This window comes from Cibotium barometz, chromosome 33 (genome assembly GCF_041138505.1).
Source record: "Cibotium barometz isolate CiBa-2024 chromosome 33, ASM4113850v1, whole genome shotgun sequence".
NCBI lineage: Eukaryota > Viridiplantae > Streptophyta > Polypodiopsida > Cyatheales > Cibotiaceae > Cibotium > Cibotium barometz.
Window position 1 is genome coordinate 25,420,777 of NC_141078.1, and position 15,653 is coordinate 25,436,429.

Consider the following 15,653-nt stretch of genomic DNA (forward strand, 5'->3'; position numbering starts at 1 on the left):
GCTCACTAGGGTTGGTCCCACATCCAGGAGCTGTGAGGGGGTGTTAGCAGTCATCTCCTGTCTGTACACTATGTCAGGGCCTCTGTTGTGGGTGTGCCCGCCCAGTTTTGGTGTTTTCCCATTTTTTCTCACTTCCGTGTATTTTTTCTATTTTTTGCTACGTGTGGGAAGTTGTCTGCTACCTGTCGGTTGTTCCATTTGCTGGCCGACTGATGGTTGCATACCCGACTACTGTCCAGCCCTGGCGGACTGCCCTTGTGCTGGCCAACTGCACTCTGTGCTGGTCGTGGGCATCTGGGCTGATGTCGGCTGATTTAGTGCTGGCCGACCAGCAGCCTGGGGCAATATAAAATGGCCCCTTGCCCCCCACACTTGTCATTGAGCACTCCGAGATTTCTTGGTGTATATATAGCAGAGTTACACTATCTTCTCTCTCTTGCATCTGTGTATTGCTCTCTACAACAGTTGTCTTCATTTTTGCTGTGCATTCTGACAAGAACTTGGGCATAGAGCTTGGACATGGAACATGATACTTGGACATATAGCTTGGGCATGAAGCTTGGACATGAACGTGGAACTTGGTTATTGGACTTGGACTTGGATTCATTGGACTTGGAATCATTGGATTTGGATTTGGATATTAGATTTAGTACTAACCCAGTGAGAGTTACTTGTGGGTCATTCCCATGGAGTGCTCGGCATCAGAGATCTCGTGCCTCGACACCGACATCGACTTGGATATTCTACATCGGCATATCTATTTGTTTTGTATTCATTGATTGTATTGATCCTGGCCAGCGTGCCTGTGGATTGTTCTTGAATTAATTCCTGAAAGGGAGCGGGGCCTGTTCCCGCTCAATGTGGTGTACTGTGCAAGATCCCCATTCTCTTCTCTCTCCCCCCTCTCTCTCTTTATATTTTTCTCTCTTGGACACGTGGTTGAGTCTGTCACGGCACGCCCAACTGGGCTTACACAAAAGATAAGGCTACTAGTCTACAAAAGGATGTACTTGTGAAGGGTTTTATCGTCAATCAATAATCCATCATTGACTCGTGTAGTTCTTTCTCTCTCGAGCCTTGTTATATCTCCTCTCTCTACAGTCGCCATGGTTCTCTGTCTCTCTCTCTTGCATATCTGCCCACTCACCTTCTGCACAACTCGTGACCACCATGTAAAACATACATGGTATTAGAGCCCGGTTCTCTGCCTGCTTTTGCTTCCCTTTGCTTTGACGTGCAACTATGAGTGCACCGCCCCTACACCACCTCTACCTCTGTGCACGTTGCTTCCTCAGCTATGAGCCTGCTGCAGCTTACCACCAGTCTCCGCCTCCTCCACTCCGCCTAGTCGGCAGCACTACTACCCGAGTCGCCACCTCCGCTTGCTCCACCTTGCCAGAGGTGACCGGGTTGCCCCACCTCCGCATGTCCCACCCCTCGAGAAGAGGCGGCTCTAGTGGGCAGGGCACTATCTCCGTTGGCGCTGCCCCATCTCTGCTCGCCTCCGCTCACTCACCTCCACTAGCGTTGCCCCATCTTTGCTTGCTTGCTTGCGCTCATCTTTGCCTGCCTAGGGCCCATCTCGCCACCTAGCACGTTGTTGCCCAACACGCCTTGCTGTACCTATACGTCGCCGCCTCGAGTTGCAAATCTTGCCAGCTGTACCTCCAAATCAGCACCTCTTGCACACCAGCCCACAACAATGCATTTCCCCACAGATTTTGGTGTTTCCATAAATTAGGTGACATTTGTCTAAATACACAACTTAAGCATTTACAAAATTTCGGGCTTTTTCAACTAGAGCTTCATGGAGACCGGGCTTGGGTCAGATTGTTTGACAACCTGATTCATCTCTTGGATTTTACCAAGAGCTCAAAGGAGGTATGGGACAAGTTGGAAAACTTGTTTGGTAATAAAAATCATTAACTCCAAGTCGGGGGGCTGACATGAGAGTCCAAGTGTTGGTGCCATTGTGTCTTTGTTGAGCACATGGTGCAGTCTAGAGTCCAAAACACGATGACTATTGAAGGTTCAAGGGCTATGTGATCAACAAGCTTCTTGGATCAATTGACATATGAGTCTTGACCGTTGTTGAGAGCTTACCAAGAAGCCATGCAAAGCGAGAATAGTTGCGATGCAAGTGGAGGAGAGTGTGACACACTTCCACGTGATCAAGGCATAGGACAAAGGGCTTGAGCAAGATGCAGAGACCGCGTGCAGCTATGTGTGCTAGCGAACTCCCACAGGAAAATATACGATGCAATTTGTCCCAATCCAAAGATATTCCAACTATTGTTAGGCAAATCTCATGAAGGTATATATTGTTAGGCAATATATACCTTATGAAGGTATATAGTTCAGTCACTTAGCGGACATGCAAATCTTTTGATTTTCGTCCGAGTGGTGATCAACTGTTGTTCTTCAAAGTTATATATCTTGGGAGGGTGTGTATACCCCAACAGCTTCTTCATTCTCAAATCTCTTAATTCGTAAGTTCAGATTTTTCTGACCTTATGAAGGTATATAATTCAGTCACTTAGCGGACATGCAAATCTTTTGATTTTCGTCCGAGTGGTGACCAACTGCTGTTCTTCAAAGTTACATATCTTGGGAGGGTGTGCATACCCCAACAACTACTTCATTCTCAAATCTCTCAATTCGTAAGTTCAGATTTTTCTGACCTTATGAAGGTATATATTGTTAGGCAATCTCATCCTCCCCCAGCTCGCTCATCCTTGGAGGTTGAGACCCTTGGAACCAAACAATCATGTGATCAACTAACCATCTAGCTAGAAGACCACAACCTAACTCAGCAAAGGAAACATCTACCAGATTGATGCTTTTTAGTCCAGTGTTCCCCAAACATCTAACTTAACCGTTATAAACCACAATTAACATCAAATGAAAGGTTACCAACACATTTAAACACTTCATACCAAATATATATTATATTATGAAGTCTTGCTGAGTTACAAAAAATAGAGGTGGGACCACAAAATCACCCTTCAAAACACTGAGCATCTTCCATTACAAATGACAAAACATGACCCTTTCAATCTACATGGACGCATAACTTTGAATACATATCAATATAACTAAGACGCACGCCTGTCCCCACGTCTATGCAAGTCCCACTGCCAAGCTCACACAATACATGTGATCACTTGGGTGTGTTTTCACTCCCGACTTCTGCACGAGTTTAACATTAACGAAGTTGTGAGTGCTACCAAGATAAAAAAGGATGTGCATAGTCTCCCCTAACACCGACCCATACATACATATCAAGTTGTTAGGACCGAAGACTCGTGCTGAAAACACATTCCATGCAAGCACTCTAACCTAAAACAATAATATCCACGAAAGAAATTTGAGGGTTACTTGTTACTTCGGTCAAATGAGCTGCGTTGCTCTTGGCCTTCGGACAACTTGCCTTCATGTGGCCCTCCTGACCGCAAGAAAAACACCTGCCAACACCTGCCCTCCCTAATGTTCTGGAGGATCTGCTGATGCTTTTGATCCTTCTTTGGACACGGTTCACTCGAAGACTGGGTTTGGTTTTGTGGAGCCTTCTCTGACTCAAACTTCCATTTACGGCTGGAAGTGGTTTGAGGTTTCTCAGAGATGTTCTTCTAAGTCTAGCCGGCCATCGTCTCCTCATAAATCCTAGCATATTGGATGGCATCCTCCAGTGTCTTGCTATGATTATTCTTGGGTTTAGTTTTGTGGGGCCTTCTCAGACTTAAACTTACGTTTACGTTTGGAAGTCTCCTCAGAGTTCCTATGGTTTGAGGTTTCTCAGAGATGTTCTTCTGAGTCTGGCCGGCCATCATCTTGTCATAAATCCTAGCATATTGGGTGGCATCCTCTAGTGATTATTCTTTACTTGGAACTTGTGTTTTCGTGCTAACCCACAGATAAAAAAACTCACATGACATTGTGTCATCCATGTGTGCAGCTCGGGACTGCAACTCTCTGAATCTCTGTAAGTACGTGTCGAAAGACACATATCAAACTCATCCACTGCCTAAAGGAACTCATCGTGAAACACCGTCTCAAACTCTACTCAAGTACTCAGTTTATCTCTACCATGTCAGGGCTTTCCCCTTCATGGACCCCTAATTGTTTGAATCTTCCGAGCTTCTAGGAAGAAGTGAAACTCAAAGTGTACGTTCCGACGGTTGAGCCCAGAGTCAGTCACCTCCTAGGTCCTTTTATTAAAAAATAGTATGACTATTTGTTTTAAAAAACAATAACCCTATCGATGGAATAAATATGCTTTTTCTCTGCCCAAGAAAACAGATTGCTGCCTACCCCTGCTTTCTCTCTCTCTCTCTCTCTCTCTCTCTCTGTGCTGCCCTGCTGCTGTCTGCTGTTGTCCACATTCTCCAACCTGCACCTGCTTGCTTCAGGCCCTGTACGGCCTGCTACAGGTACTGTACAACCTCTCTACGCATCCAAGACAACTGTTCAACTGCGCCAAATTTGCCACAGCCTGTGTGTACAACCTGTCCAGACCTGTGTGTACGGACTGTTTACAGGCTTCTTTACAGCCTGGTCCAGGGCCTATAGCCCTGTGCACAACATCACTAGATGGGCCTTGCTGGCTGCAACACCAGCGCATCATCTGCTTGCTACAGTATCTGCAGTTGGCACCCAGTTCAGAGCACATGCAGCCAAAATAGACAGCCCTCATGGCACCCACACACGGTCGCTTTTCCCTGCATGCCTGGCTGCAAGCACGCAACAACCATGCACACCATGAACACAGGAAATCTGCAGCGCTAACAAGAGAGAAAACCTAGGGTTAACATAGCTAGTGGGAATAAGAGAGAGAGAGAGAGAGACGATGATCAACAAGATAATTAGCACAAGCTCAAAGGGATTGAGGAAGTACAAGATGTGGTGGAAAGCATGAATTCATTTAGACATAGGTCCTTTTTATAGGAGACTGTTAGCAGTCATCTCCTGTCTGAACCATATTACACTGTAGGGAGTGAGGGCTGGTGTTGTGGGTGTGCCCGCCCGGTGCAAACCGGCCTCGGTCTTTAGACGAAACCAAAGGGCGGTGCAAAAACAAACTTGCCCACAAAACACTTCAACACCTTTGAGGACTTGGAAAAGGAAAACAAACAGGGGGGGCTAGAGTGCTCCTGCAAACACTACACGGACACCAATTGGCCCCAAAACGCAGTGGCGCCCCTTGCGGTATTTCTTTAATTGATTATATGAGCGCTGATTACAATAAGGGTGGAAACTCAGCCGTCACAGTAGAACTCTTGAAGCTTGCAAAGAGCTTGCATCATGGCTTCATATCCACTCGGCATCCACAAACAAGTCCAGCCATTGTTCACATCAAAAGACTCTCACACATTGAGGCTGCATACAGAAGCTTTCTCCTATGATCAGGGCTGCCACAACCATCCATAGCCTCTCACCCTATGAACAACATCACACCCTGACACATCCAGTGCTTCTGCATCACAACACAGACTCCCAAACTGTCTCCCAAAAGAGAACTCGCATCACAGCACAATATGCCATATAGTCGACACACCTGTACCAACTCTCTCTACCTTCCAAGGGTACTATCCATCTCTGTCATGGATTCCCTGTCCCTTGTCCAATTAGTAGCAAGGCTGTACCAAACATGTGTCCATTCTTGTACCTTCTGCCTGCAGCTGTCCAGCCCTGCCAGTCCTCAAAGAGAGAGAAAACATGCTCAATCCAGCCCCCTCCTAGCAAGAGAGAGAGAGAGAGAGAGAGAGAGAGAGAGAGAGAGAGAGAGAGAGAGAGAAATGAAATGAAATGTTATATTAACGTCTTCAAAAGGCCATAATGACCTATGAGACCAAAAAGTTACATCATGGTGGATCTGATACAATGTCTGGATAAAAAACCAGAAAATGAAAAATAAAGATGATACTACTGGCACCTAGAAAATGAAACTGGAACCGGAAGGTAAACAGAAATCCTTATAGGGTGTGAATATAGTGAGGGGGGGGGTTACGCTATGGAGGTGAGTGGAGTACAGTGAGGGGATACAATATCATATGGGATGGGGGGGTACACTATGGAGGTGCCTCCATCTCATAATATGTGCCGCATCGGACGCTGGCGGATCTCCTCAATATCCTCTGTGGTCAGCACCCTGACTGGGTGTCCCGCATGTCTCGCAAGAATAATCCGAATCCGCCGCTGCAACGTCCGTGCAGCAGTTCAGCCCTCCTAGCAAGAGAGAGAGAGAGAGAGAGAGAGAGAGAGAGAGAGAGAGAAATGAAATGAAATGATATATTAACGTCTTCAAAAGGCCAAAATGACCTATGAGACCAAAAAGGTTACAACAATTGGTGGATCTGATACAATGTCTGTGTAAGAAAAGCTAAAAACAACTAACTGAAACTGAAATAACTATGAGGAAAAGTACGGTACCAGGAGCTCCTAATGGATAACATCTGGGAGGAAAACTCCAGAGAGAGAGAGAGACATGGCAGTTCAGCCCGCCGGTCTGTTGCACAAAAGAAAGGGGTCTGTGTGTGCTGCTACCCGACTTGTAGCAAGAGAGGGAGAGAGAAGCCCGTGGGTGAGCCTGCTGAACTGTACGCTGCCTGCAGTCTGCCCGCATGTGCTCCTTGCTGAGCTATGCGCTGCCTGCAGTCTCCCCGCCACCCTCCAAGGGGGAGAGAGAGAGAGAGAGAGCGCACTTCAGTCCTGTGCACCCTGTTGACCAACCGTCCAAGAGAAAAGCAATGCTACAGCCCAACCAGCCCGCCAGTCTCCTCTCGAAAAAGCATACCCCTAAACATGCGGCTTGGTGCCTCCCAAAAAACATGAGAGAAAAGCGTGTCTCCCAAAAGTGGAGTAGCCTCCCAAAATTAGCTTTTGGGCCACCAAAGGTTATAAAACCTTTTAAATTAAATTCTCTCTGTCCCCTTCACACTTGGGGTTGTCCACACATGGGTTTCCTTTTTAACTCCAAACTGATGCCATTCACACTGTCCACCATTTCCCCGGGCACACCTGCATACTGTCCAGAGAAAAACATAGGGTTGTGACACCCGGTGTGAGTGTTTCTCCATTTTTCCCATTGTCCATATTTTCCCCAGTTATGCTAGTCGTTGGGTGCTATATTTTTCCTTGGTTGGCTGTAGGTGTTTTGCTAGCCAGGAGGGGCCGACTGTATGCTGGCTGACCAGGTCTTTTTCTAGCCGGCCTAGTCGTGGGCTCTTTTCTTGGGGAGGTCGGCCTGTACACTGGCCAACCAGCAGCCCCAAGTTGTATATATACCACACTTCCCCCCCTCCCCCACTGAGTTGTATCGGATATCGTGTATATATCAAAGTTTATACAACACTTCTCCCTCCAGCACTTAATGCGTTTCTTTTCTCTCAGTTGTTTGGCCGCTCATTCTGACATGGTATTAGAGCGCCAAGTGGCTTGAAGCTTTGGAGACGGTGAGAGCAGTCGGGATCGCTGCGTTTGGTGTTGATTGGAGTGTTTTTGGGCCATATGGGACGTGGAGAAGTAGGTAGAAGGCGGGCGTCATTGTTGGACAGCCACCTTGCAAGCAAGTGCAGCTTCTTCATCTTTTTTTCCACCTAGCCTCCCTTCACAAGACCTCGTGAACCCCTGAGATGGCAGATTTGCTCGAGATGGCAAAGAAACATGTGAAGAGTCCCACCCTCCTCACGTTTTCGGTGGCTTGACAGTTGGATGGGAACAAATATGGCATCTGGAAGGTAATGATGGAGTCTGTCTTGGAGTCTCTCAACAACCCCATATGGAATACTGAGTGGACACGAAAGTTGCAAAGTATTCCAGGGATTTGGGATCTTCGTTAAGCAGGGTTTCTATATTTTTTTTAAGCATTTGGATTTTTTTTCAAAGTTTTTTGGGGGGGGGGGGGGGGGTGGGGCCGTACGATATCGTACCGTATGGTACGAATGGGTTCGTACCGGTACGAGAAACAACTATGGCTACTAGGATGCCATCTTTCATTTGTTGTAGGGAGCAATACCGATCCTTTTGATTAGTCATAGGATTTGACTCTTAACGCTCCATTCTTGATGATCCAAGATCCATTGTCTAGTTGAATGAACTTCTTTTGCACAAATTCCTTCGATTGCCACAAACAACTCTAACCTTCGTATTGTTGTGTGACTCTTCTTGGACATTTAGAGTACCACTCTTGGCATCTGCGTATTTCTTCTAGCATTTATTCTAGACATGGTACAGTCCAAGGCAATGTACAACAAGGACCTCAATGCTCTATTCTCCAGGTGGGTTAAGTTGACATATACTGACATCTAAGGCTTTAGATGTGACCTACGTAGCTCGTGCCTGATAGGTCCTTGAACTAGGGCGCACAATGGGGTCACGGCATACGACAAATAAATCCTAGAGAGGTTCTACTGATGTACAAATGTAGCACTAATGATGAGCCAGTGCGCCACATATAGCACCTCAGTGCATGGGTGCATGTGACAACTATTCTGATGATATCTTATGAATTGGATGTTGTTAGAGCATGATTAGCTATTTTATACCCTTTGGATGTATTTTTGGTATTGCTTTTTGATATGTATGGTACTGAGATCTGTGAGAGGGCTATAGGCTTATGACGTTTTATAGAGAAGACATCAAATGCGATTATTGATTCATGGTTAACTGATTTTGGACTATGCAATACACATGCATATAACTTTGTTCTAGTGCAGAGAGGTCCTTCGGCTAGGCTGTTCATGTACTCTGAGAAATGGCCCTTGTTCTTCATTGTATATATTCATGTTTTTGGCAATATACAATAGATTAGGTCTATCTTGCCTTGTCTTTCTTTATTTGCAGCTTTATGTGTTTATGATGTAGATTAGGGTTAATCACGCTTAGCTTTTGCAATCAATGTTACACTTTGTTAGTAGATTCTCATGGAGTCAAGATCACAGTTTGGGTTTTGTTAAGTTTGGGAAATAACTTGAACTTTCTAAGATTGGTATATATAGAGGAAGTACATGCTTGATATTAGCTTGTCTAGGTCCAATAGAGAGGAAGGGTGTGCTTTATCTTAGAGAATGTATTGCTGTTTTGTGGATTGTAGGAAGGCTTCATGGTCCAACATAGCATACATTATCTTAGAGAATGTATTGCTGTTTTGTGTAGAAAGGCTTCATAAGTCCAACATATTATGCTTTCTAGATAGGCTTCAGGGACTAGTACTTCGGTCAACTCCAGTAGTAGTATTATATAACCAGTTCATTGGATGGGCTACTCGAGGAGTGGTGTATATTGTGATAAGTAGCAACATTGTGGTGAAGTAGAGCTGTTCATGTTCATTGGATGGGCTGACTTGATCAATAGATCGGGTGTTTAAGTGGTAGGGGGTGGGTGAGCGGGGGGATGACACCTTTTGGGTCAAGCCATCATACCCAGCCTCTTGTATGTGGTGTGTGAACGTCTAATAATTTTTTGAATCTGAACATAAAAGTTTGCTGTTATGAAAAGGTAGAGGTTAAGGCCTTCCATAGTCCATTTTGACTTCCTTTATGGCTAACTGCAGAAATTTATAATTGTGTAGTAATATGTGTTATGTGATATCGCTTTCAGGGTTTTACCAAGGAGATTAGCATGGAAAAAGACCGATGGCAAGGGTATGGCCTCATATTGTATACAAGTTGGTGAATAGTGCAAGAGTTTGCTGGTATCAGATTCATGCATCGTGACCTGGAAAACGTTTTTAAAGGTTTCTTATGTAGGAAAGGAAAAGAGGCATACACAGCACTCAAGTGCAGGAAGCCTAAACTACTTAACTGAATTATGATGGGCAATCTGCTCTTAGAGCAATACACAAAGTGCATTTTGCATGCTGCAATACTAAGAAAAGGCTTGCTGAAACACGTCTCCTTTGAGGCTATGGGGAGTGGAAGACTCTTCCTAGCTGCTTTGTACGGAAGTGACGAGAGGGGGTGGGGGGTAGGTTAGGGCCCCAATTTGTTTTTGGCTTCTGTTTGATCAGCATACTGGAACATGTTTGGCCTGAGTAGCCCATTCACAGGTGTGTTAGGCCTTCACCATACATGACAATGCTGCCATTTGTTACCCTCGTTGTGTGCTTGCTGGGGCCCTAATTGCTTGTTGGCGTCTGTTGATGATAGCACGAGGGATCTCATTTGGCCTGAGTAACCCATTGATACATTGTGTTTTTAACTCCGAGATGTTGGGTTTTATGCTGTGTATGCACCCAGAGGAGTGCTTGTGATCATCAGTAGATTACTGGGACACTTTTTACGTTAGTGGAGGTTTTTTCCCCCAGTTTAGCTTAGTTTCACTTATAAGCAGTTTATAAGTGTTTTGGTCCACCCGGCACATTTTATGGCCGGACATGTGAACACATCTCTTTAGGTCACTTATTATGTGGCTATTGTACTTCACTTTTGATCATCTGAATACAAAGAAGTCGTGTTCTCTCTCAGTGTTGCTCTCCACGCCTGTGTTTGTACCATCTCCAAACCCTAACCCTAACACTCCATAGGCCTTCATTTGGTATCAGAGCTGAGTAGGCCTGCCATTGCCCAGCTTGTACACAGCCGCCTTCTGTTTGTGTCCGTACTGCACTACCCGTACAGACTCGCCAGCAAAAGCTTCGCCTGCAACAGCTGCCGTACCTGTGCGCTGCCGTCAGCAGGTGTACTGAAGCTTTCCGTACAGGTACCCGCCCGTACACTGTGCGCCGCCTACAGCACCTGTCAGCGCCGACTGCACCTGTCAGCACCCTTCGTACTGTACCTGCCTGCCTGCATACAGTCGAGTGCACAAACATACGACCTGTACCAGCTGTACCTGGTCGCCCTGCTCCATACTGTGCTTAGTACAGTAAACGTACCTGCACAGTACCTGTCACGAATATCTGCCTGTAGTCGCCTTCTGTTCTGTACAGCACAAGTCGACTGTACCTGCACAGTACAGTCAACTGTACTTGTTCTTTTGGTGGACTGTACCTGCATATGTTCATTTGGTACCACAACCTACTCAGTCAACTTGTGGTAAGCATTACAAATTTTGTTTTTTGGGCAATTCTATTTTCTTTGTGAAAATCTACAGGCACTACAGGCAGACTTTCTTGCAAAGAAGTCTACAGGCTTTTTGCACAGTTTTGGGTGCAGTAAATTTGGGCATTTTTGGGGCATTTTGGCATTGTGTACGCCATTTTTGCTGCTCTACTCAGTCATTGGTGCATTGAGCTGCACATTCAGAGGATTGAGAGTGCAGGCATATTTGGGTGAACTGTATTCAGTGGAGTATAGTTGTTTTCAGGGTTCTTGCTATTGGGTTTTTTGATACACAGGTACAACATTGTGCATAGGCATAATGGCAAATCAACAGCAGAGTGATGTATTCACATATTTGTCTAAGGAAGACAAATTGGACGGCACGAACTACTCCTTGTGGAGTTTTATGCTGAAAAATGTGCTTGTGGCAAAAGGTCTTTGGGATTTTGTTAGTGGTGATGAACAACGTCCAGGGCCATTGGCTCCAAAGACTCCTCCCCAAGGGGGTGCTCGTGGACGAGGACAACAGGTACAGGCTCCATGGCAGCCATTGCCTGTTCAAAGAACAAATGCTCAGAAGACATGGGATGCCAGGGATGCACAAGCTTTGTCACTCATTGCATTGTCAGTACAGAGGTCTATTATACCTCATATTCGTTCAGCTGGCTCTTCACAGAATGCATGGGTGACTTTGGAGCAGATGTATGCTGCTCGTAATGAGGCTCGGATCTCATTTTTGAAAAGAGAGCTGGAAAATCAGAAAATGAATGAAGGAGATGATATGTCTAGCCACTTAAACAAGCTGCAGGATTTGAGAGAGCAACTCATCAATGTGGATGAGATTATTCCTGAGACATAGCTTGTGTCCACCATCTTGCACTCTTTGCCAAGATCTTACTTGGCTTTTCATACCTCTTTGAACCTCAGCATGAGGAAAGTTGTTGAACCCCTTAAGTATCAGGAACTTGTTGCTCTCTTGCTACAAGAAGAGCAAATGAGGAAGAATATGAATATGAACACAATTGCTGAACAAGCATTTACTATAGGTCAAAAGGGGAAAGGAAAAACTCAGCCAAAGAGTTCAAATCAGAATTCAGGTGATGGTGGTTCTTCTCAGGATACCAAGAAAGGTGATGGACAGCCCAAGAAGAAGGGCAAATGTCATTATTGTAAGAAGCCAGGTCACTACATCACTGAATGTAGGAAGAGGATTGCCAAAGAGAAGGCAAAGGAAGCTGGGATGTCTGTTAATGATGCTTCTAAAGCTCCTCCAGAGACTGCTTCTTTTGTTGAGAACAGGGATTCCTGTATTTATACATGCAGCTATGATGCCTCTTGGTCTTCACAGGCACTCAGTATGACAAAGCATGCATGTACTTGGTATTTTGATAGTGGTGCCTCAAAGCATATCACATCTCGCAGGGATTTGTTTTGTCATGTTGGCCCTGCCCCTGTTGGCAAAACTGTTCAGTGTGCCAACAATGCTTCATATCCAGTTTGTGGCATTGGGGAGATTCAACTCATAGCCATTGATGGCTCCATTCTCCGCCTTATAGATGCCTTATATGTACCAGGGATAAAGAAGAATTTGTTGTCCATTTCTTCTTTAGCACATTGTGGTATGCAAGTCCACTTTGATGATGATAAATGCATGGTCAGAGACAAAGCTAATGCTTTGACCTTGATGCTTACTGGTACATTATGTCATGGACTTTATCAGTTGGATGCATTTCAGCCAGTGGATCAGTCTGCTTATAATGCATTCACTCTTACTCCAGCTATGGTTGATGCGGAGTTATGGCATGCTCGCATGGGGCATGTAAATTTTGGTAGTCTTATGCTTATGCAGCGACATAACATGTTTACAGATCTACCTCTCATGGAGAAGCCTCTAGATCACATTTGTGAAGGATGTATTTTGAAAAAAATGCATAGATTTTCCTTCCCACGTGATCAGGCTCTACGAGCAACTGCAAAGTTGCAGCTTATACATAGTGATCTTTGTGGTCCCATGCAGACGAAATCATTAGGTGGTTGCTTCTATTTTGCAACATTTATTGATGACTTCTCTCGTATATGCTGGGTCTATCCTTTGACACAAAAATCATAGGTATATGATGCATTTTTGGCCTTTGTAGCACTTGCTGAGACAGAGTCAGGATGCAAGGTCAAGACTCTCCGTTCTGACCGAGGGGGGGAATATATGTCACACATGCTGAATTCCTTTCTTGGGAGTAGAGGTATAAAACATCAGTATACTACTCCTTATACTCCACAGCAGAATGGGGTTGCAGAAAGGAAGAATCGGTCACTCATGGAGATGGCCAGATGCATGCTAAAGGCAAAAAGGCTACCACATATCTTTTGGGTGGAAGCTGTCATGTGTGCTTGTCATATTTTGAATCGATGTCCCACAAAGGCATTGGTTTCCATTACTCCTTTTGAGGCTTGGCATGGCCGTAAGCCTTCTGTATCACATTTTCGTATCTTTGGGTTTCTTGCATATGCACACATACCCAAAGAGTTGAGGAGGAAGTTGGATGATAAAGCCACAAAATGCATTTTTGTTGGGTATAGCCGTGAGAGCAAGGGCTACCGGTTATATGACCCACTATCCAGGAAGATATTCACTAGTCGGGATGTGATTTTTGTATGAAAAATCAGAAATATCCATGGCTGGTTATGATGCAAATCAGGCTGAAAATGATTTGAGTGTGTTTGGTTGCGTCGTCTCATGACTGATATGGATATTTCAGTGGAGGAGCCTACACCTATCTATACTGATAGTCAGAGTGCCATTGCTGTGGCCAGGAATCCTGTGTTTCATGCTCGCACGAAACACATTGAGATTCACTATCATTTTGTTCGGGAGAGACTCCAGGCAGGAGATATCAGTCTGATCTACTGTCCTACAGATCAGAATGTGGCAGACATCTTCACCAAGGCATTACCACATCCGAAATTCGAAGCATTCCGCACTGCTTTGAATTTGTTTCCTTTTGGTGGATGATGTACAGTGATCACATATCACTCCAAGGGGGTTTGTTGGGTTTTATGCTGTGTATGCACCCAGAGGAGTGCTAGTGATCATTAGTAGATTACTGGGGCACTTTTTACTTCAGTTAGTGGAGGTTTTTTTCCCAGTTTAGCTTAGTTTCACTTATAAGCAGTTTATAAGTGTTTTGGTCCACCCGGCACATTTTATGGCCGGACATGTGAACACATCTCTTTAGGTCACTTATTATGTGGCTATTGTACTTCACTTTTGATCATCTGAATACAAAGAAGTCGTGTTTTCTCTCACTGTTGCTCTCCACGCCTGTGTTTGTACCATCTCCAAACCCTAACCCTAACACTCCATAGGCCTTCACGAGAGCGGGGCAGAAGAAGGGGTTTCACAAAATACTTGACCATGCATGCTAGTAAACACTTCAGTTGGCCACAACCTTAAACATATGCCACTTAATTTCACAAAACTGTAAAAGAGAGATGTGCACATTTGACACCATAGAGAGGCCGAAATGGACCCCCCCCCCCCCCCCCTTTGGAGTATTTTATTACCCAAGGGAAAAAATAGCATGTACAAGCTTTGAGGGCCTTACTCTCCCAGGGGAGAGGAGAGAGGCTGTTGGAAAAGGCTAACCCATGACAATATAGCTTGCACCAACATGTACATCAATACAGTTCGACCATACACACAGGCTCATCAAAAGAAGCCCCATGAAAATGCCAAGAATATGTATATTGCATGTGGATACTGGCCAACATAGCTTATCCAATAGCCCACATAGCTGTCCATGTACCCATATGGCTGAATCATAAGCCCATAAACCTGTCCATGTACCTATATGGCTGAATCATAAGCCCAAAGAGCTGTCCATGAACCCATACGACTGAATCATAAGCCCATAAAGCTATCCATGAACCCATATGGCTGAATCATAAGTCCGTAAAGCTGTCCATAAACCCATATGATTGAATCATAGGCCCATAAAGCTGTCCATAAGCCCATATGGCTGAGATACAATACCCCATGTCAATAGCAAGTGTGGCTCAAACACATGCCCAATTGCTGTAGCAAGTGTCCAATGGCTGTCCATACATAACCAATTATTAAAAGACAAATGCCCAATGGCTAAAAATCATAATATAACTATCAAATACCCTTGCCTTCAAGGTTTCTTCACGACGAAAGCCTTCAAATGAGCTTCACATACAGAGGGGATCTTGTGGAGATTGTCTCATCCTATGTCTACCTTGGTGTCACTTTCAGTGGCCCACGCTTCACCATGCTTCCTGCAGCACATGCCACAGTGACATGGGGATATGCGCCTTGAGGTTACTTGAGCGGCAGTGCTTCCAGGCACATTTCCAGGAGTCCAAGATGAAGGGTTGGCTTTTTGACACCCTCGTCACACTAGCCTTGATGTATGGAGCAGCCTTCTAGGGGCTAGATTTATCCGATGAGGATTGGCGGCGAGTTGAGAGGCCCCAGGTCATATGTTCTCTTGTATGAACCCCAACAAACCATCAGTCCCACACCTTGTTTGCTGTAGCCCCAATGGTAGTGGATGCACCCTTCCAGATAGTAACATACCTCCATCCCATCAGTCA

At 45.1% G+C, this 15,653-nt stretch overlaps 1 protein-coding gene across 5 annotated transcripts in view; it reads left to right on the plus strand.

Annotated features, from left to right (window-relative positions):
* The window catches only part of HAG1 (histone acetyltransferase of the GNAT family 1), an 86,471-nt gene that overhangs the window by 31,574 nt on the left and 39,244 nt on the right, over positions 1 to 15,653 (plus strand). For all 5 annotated transcript variants that reach the window (XR_015261851.1, XR_015261852.1, XR_015261850.1 and 2 more), the window contains exon 6: positions 9,598 to 9,641. Coding sequence is in view for 2 of the 5 variants with exons in the window: in XM_086773096.1 (XP_086629222.1) it covers positions 9,598 to 9,641 (44 nt within the window). In the remaining 3 variants the exon portion in view is untranslated. The remainder of the gene's footprint in view (positions 1 to 9,597; positions 9,642 to 15,653) is intronic.